The sequence below is a fragment of the Cyprinodon variegatus genome, unplaced genomic scaffold (genome assembly GCF_000732505.1).
Source record: "Cyprinodon variegatus isolate N-32 unplaced genomic scaffold, C_variegatus-1.0 Scaffold1899, whole genome shotgun sequence".
Lineage (NCBI taxonomy): Eukaryota > Metazoa > Chordata > Actinopteri > Cyprinodontiformes > Cyprinodontidae > Cyprinodon > Cyprinodon variegatus.
The window spans coordinates 30102-35800 of NW_015152352.1; the positions used below are offsets into that span (position 1 = coordinate 30102).

Consider the following 5699-nt stretch of genomic DNA (forward strand, 5'->3'; position numbering starts at 1 on the left):
CCCACCACCAACAGACTTCCTAGCAGACATGACGCTCAATCTGCTGACACCAGAAACCTGATTTCTTTTTATTTTTATTTATAGTTTTTTTTGGGGGGGACGGTTAACAGCAGCAAGGTTAATATCGCGATGAAAGACATCTTTTTTACAAGCTGGGCGCCTACGTGCACATCGCTGCCCCCCTCAGGACACTGGTTGTGCATCATTTCCAGGGCATTACGCTGCCGTGCGTTATGCAGAAGTTAGGCGGCCGATGGACAGAAGTTCTGGACTCGTTATGAATCCTCTATGTATACGCCCAGAATTTAAAATATACATAGAAAGTTCAGCATATGCCAGCGTTTCAGGAGGTTCTGGGACGTTAATCATACGCTGGATAAATCTGCAAGTTGTGACAGGACCCTAAGGTTTGAGTTACCCTCCGGTTCCTGTGTTCCCTGATTTGCTGTTTCTTTTGCCACCACCCACATCACCATCTCTCCCTCAATCTCTGCATTTGCACCCTCTACAAAACTCCACCCAACTTAACAAAATTTGGTCATTTTTACCCACTAAGATGATTAAAAATACTTAGAAACATGTTTTGGCCTAATTTATATGTCTTGTCTTATATCTGTGAAGATTCTCAGTCATCCAGGTCTTGGTGAAACATTAAAGGCTCAGTTTAGTCAACTGGACATGAAATTTTCTAGAAGACATTTCGCCTCTCATCCAACAGGCTTCTTCAGTTCTAACTGTTGCCGGGGACAACTGAGATCAATATACTGTAGGTGGAACAAATCCCCTAAATCTTTTTTTAGCACCTATATTATTAATCTCAGTGCTTCCCACTACCAGTTAGAACTGAAGAAGCCTCTTGGATGAGAGGCGAAATGTCTTCTCTTGGCAAAAAGTTGACATTCTGATAAAGAACATATTTGTTGTCCCTTAGATGCCTATTGTTGCTAATTAGCATCATACCTTAAATGTACACAAATTACACATGGAATGCTAACATTAATGGAATTTATCATCTAAATGATACATTTTGCACAATATAAATTCTTGCATTTAGGGATTAATCGAGGAGCTTCTAGGCTCATCTTGTCAGAAATTTTTCTGTACTTTTGCTTCATCAGTTGAAAATGGAAATTGCAGTTATATTTTTACACTAATTTAATCTTATTATGTAATCAGTAACTTGCGCATTAGCTATTGAACTACCTAAAACTACTAAATATAAAGATGTTCATCTTAGTTGTTTACCTGTTAAATGCTGCAACCTTCAGAACAATGAGGCTTAACTTCTCGGCTTTCCGAATCATCCAACATATATAAAGTCACACATTTGGCATAAAAGAAACCAGCTGATATGAGAGAATACGTGCCTGTATCTGTCCATGTCCAGCTTGTTTCCCACCAGGATAACTGGAGTTTGGGACCTAAAGGTGTTGTTATGTAGGAGCAGCATCTGCAGGTAGAGCTGGCAGCCTTCAAAGCTTTTCATGTCATTGATGCTATAGACCACCAGGAAGGCATTGGCCCACAACAGATATCGCTCACAATTCACTGGACCCTCCTGTGGAGATAAACATATGTGATGATATTCTTTATCATCCAGCCAAAGTTGGCCTGCTAGATGGTTCAGCAGGATGATTAAAATACAAAACTCAAACTTCAAATAATCAATTGTGACTGAATTCATTGATTCAACCCGCTTAACATGCTGGTTTGAATTTAGAACAACTCATCAAGGGCGAACAACAACAAAACTTAATGGCGTTTTAATCCAAACCAATTTGACAGATTTTCACATTTTTATGCATTATCTCTGCCATGATCTTGGAACAAATGACTGGCTTAATGGTTCATTCCATTCACCTGCCTAGCTCCGCCCAGTTTCTCATCACGTTTCATCTTATCCACCTGCTCCTGCCTCTATTTAAAGATGCTGGCTCCCAGTCATCAGTGGCAGATTATTCAAGCCTTCAGTGAGAGTTCTCTAGCGTACCTGTTGTTGTTTTGATTGCCTGATCCTGACCAGTTCTGCCCTCGGACCTGTGAGGCTCCCTGTTCCTGTTTTACATGACATTACTTTGGACCCCTGCTGGTTTCTGCCCTCTGAACTATACCTGGATATGCCTCCTGACTGCAACTTGGATGTCTCCTGATTACCTCTTTGGATCTCTGATCTTCTTGTCTGGACTCCTGTTAACCTCTTCGACACTGACTTTGGCTTCATCTCCTGGAAACTCTAATGTCCTTCGTCTGTTTGGATCTGCTCGTCAGCCAGTTCAGCAGCCTTCCAGCCCCGGCTTCCTGATCTTCTGGATTCTACTCCTTCTTCTTGGCACAGAGTAAAATCTAAAACCAAAGATTCGGCCTTTGACGCCGTTGCTGCTGTTACAGATCCAACGTAGATTGATTATGTGAATCACACTTATCTACCTGCTTTGAATCCTGGGTCCTCTGTTGTGAGCCCTGACAATTGCAGATTATATATGCTTTCAGAAAGGCTTAAGCATGCTGTAGGAATAAAGGGAACCACACTAGACTGGTTTAAATCCTATCAGTCCTAAAGATTTCAGTTTGGTTATGTTTATGATAAATCTTGTTCAAGCTCTAGGGTTACTTGTGGAGTACCACAGGGATCAGTACTAGGGCAAATTCTCTTTTTCAATATCCATATGCTCTAAAATGTATCCGTCAGCATGAGATTAATTTCCACTGTTATGCAGTTGATACTCTGTCCTATATATAGTAAAAAAACAAACAAACATTTGTGTTATTTTTATCAGAATCTGTCATTTAAATCCCATATTAGATGGGTTTCTAAAATGTCCTTTTTTCTAAAGAAAACAAAATCTCCTGTCCAGGGGGGATGCTGAGAAACTAGTCCATGCATTTGTTGCTTCAAGTCTGGACTATTTTAATGTATTACCTTCAGGTGGTCCAGAAACCGTAGTTAAAAGCTTTTAGTCCTGTTTCTCTCCTAGACGTTAGCTATAGGCTCAGCTTCTGCTGTGACTAACTGGATGTGCTCTCTTTGATGCTTTTTGACATGAAAACTGACTCAGAGTTCGTCTACTTAACTGTTTCTTTCTCCAGACAGATTTACCTGTGGAGCTAGTTTACCGTTACCTTTTCTAACATAGAAAATATTTATTGATCAGTGCTTCTATGTTGCTTTTGTGTATTTCTGCTTCTACCCCAGTCAACCTCGGCAGATGACTGCTCACACTCAGCCTAGTTCTAATGGAGGTTTCTTCCCGTTAAAGGGGAATCTCCAGTGTCACTCACTGCATGCTTACTGGGTGTAAGGGAGTTCTGTAGTCAATGACAGAATCAAAGCACACATCTATTGTTTCTAAATGCTCACAAAGAGGGAATCCTGCAAAGTCAGTGACTGAATGCAGTCAGCTGGTTCTCCTTTGATAGAAAATCTTAACCAATCTAACTGGATATGATTGTATTATCTTTGTAAATGCCTTGAGATGACATGTGAGGTGAATTGTTGCTATAGAGACAAATTGAATTGAAAAGGATTTGAAGCTTTAAGATTTTGTGGCTCTTCTAACCCTTTAAAAGGAAAGTTCAGTCAGCACAAAATAACCAATGCGTCATTATTTACACCTAAAACTAATACGTTTGCGGTGATTTAATAAATTTAGCGTTAATCAGTAAAAAAATTCAATTCAATTCAATTCAGTTTATTTATATAGCGCAAAAATCAAAAAAAAAGGCAATCCAAGGCAACTTCCAAGTCAACAAGATCATCCAGTCAAATTGATACAAAGTTTTCTATCTAAGGAAAACCAGCTGACTGCATTGACTCAAATACAATCCCTCACACTAAAATGAAAACAATAATAATTTTCTTTGTGATTACAAACCAGTAGGTGGCAGTAGTGTTCTTTGACAAACATGGATGCCTCCAGTAAAGCACATTCACATGAAAATTACTCTGAATTAAAAACACTGATCATTTATTGAACAGGATGGAATCATTTCAGATTTAAAGAACTTTCAGAAGTTTGGATTCTGAATATGAGCGACTTTTACTCTAAATTCAACAGACCCACTGTATTAGCATCCTGTTGGATGTGAGCTGAACCCAGCAGTGGTTCCTATTTTTTTTGTCTTAAAGTTGTGGTTTATACCTGATCGCAGGTGTCCATCACTCTAACAGTAACAGGCTGTTGGTCCACGATCTCATCTGATGAATAGATGTCCTCTAAAAAAAAAAACACAGAGGAAGTGGTGATGGTTTAAGAGATCTTTCCAAATATTACGTGTGAAAGTAGAATAAAGTAGAATTTACTAATGGTTAATATCTAGAACCTTCCTTCTTCCTGTTTATTATCATTATTATGGCCGAAAGAGAAACAAAGATTTCCACCTGACAATTTACAGCAATTACAAACTAAACAAATCCAACATATCCCCCTCTGCAGACTCTATAGCATCTTATATGGGAACCAGAAAAACTTTGGCTCAGATTCTGCAAATTCTATTCAAATAGAAAAAATATTTATTTAAAATTGTCCTGCACAAAAATTACCATCACAGATTGAGAATTGGGGAGATTTTCAGATGGTGGACTGTCCATATTCTCCAGGGAACTTTTCCTTCTAGTGGTTTTCACTCTAGGCATTCTCAGAAAGGATTTAAAGAAAATCTCCAACCCAATCTGCTGGTTTCCTCAGATAAATAATTTTGCTGGTAATTTATAATTTGTTGTGCAATGTGAATAGGGATGGGAATCGAAACCCGGTTCCTGTTCAGAACCGGTTCCTTGTGTTCTGATTCCATGACACCATTTGGCAGCTCGCTTAACGATTCTCTTAACAGTTCCAGGCAGAACCAGAGCCGCTCTGGGCAGCACTACTTACAGCACGTTTTCTACGCAAGTTACGCTCACGGCATTCAGTAAGCAAGTACGACGTGACCAGGCGTAAGTCTAGAAAAGCAAAACAAAAAAAATGGCTTCCCATCGGGTAAAGTGGCAATAACATCAGCAGGAGGAAATACCTCCAACATGCAGAAACACCTGCGCACACAACATGGCATCCATTTGAACGAATGCCATGTTTTTTATGCTTCCTGAGAGAAGCTAAAGTTACGACCAGCATGGAAGGAAACTCTGGTGGTTAGTAGCTAGTTTTCTATCACTGGCTGAGCTTAATGTGGTTCCTGGTAAATCAGAAGCCATTTCTGGAAATAAACCAGGTTCCTGCCTCTCTTTGGGGTTATTAAACATGCTACCAAGTTGCTCCGCAGTTCAGGGAGCGAGAGACAGGTGACGCTCTTTTATTTAAGTCAGGGGGAGATGAGTTTACTTCCCCAAATTGTACAGTAATACTTTTTAATTAAACGGATGCCTTCTCCATTAGATTTAGATGACTGAGGAGACGGGTAGCCTGGCTGGATCAGAGGCTGCAGCTCCTGTTCACTGCCTTCTGTTCTCGCCGAGGCAGGCAGAGATAAAATGTTCCAGGCGAAGGTAGACGAATGTCACCGAGCAATTACCAAGTTCATTGCTTCACAGAATCGATAAGAGAATCAGAATCGTGAAAATCTTATCAATTCCCAACCCTAAATATGACTGAATCAAAGGTCCCTGCTTTACATTAAAACTTCCACACAACTCCTAGAGTGGTGCAGCCTGAAAATCCATCCCTCCATGTTCTCCCTCTTAGTCCTTGTCAGGGTCCTGGTGG

The 5699-nt window shown here is 40.0% G+C and overlaps 1 protein-coding gene across 1 annotated transcript in view; it reads right to left on the reverse strand.

Moving 5' to 3' along the window:
* Positions 1 to 4215, reverse strand: part of rasl12 (RAS-like family 12) — a 6836-nt gene extending 2621 nt beyond the window's left edge. Inside the window, exons 1-2 of the mRNA XM_015404926.1 lie at positions 4140 to 4215; positions 1368 to 1558 (exon numbers count right to left, since the gene is read on the reverse strand). Of these exons, the coding sequence (XP_015260412.1) occupies positions 1368 to 1558; positions 4140 to 4157 (209 nt within the window). The 5' untranslated portion in view covers positions 4158 to 4215. The remainder of the gene's footprint in view (positions 1 to 1367; positions 1559 to 4139) is intronic.
* Positions 4216 to 5699: the final 1484 nt, after the last annotated feature.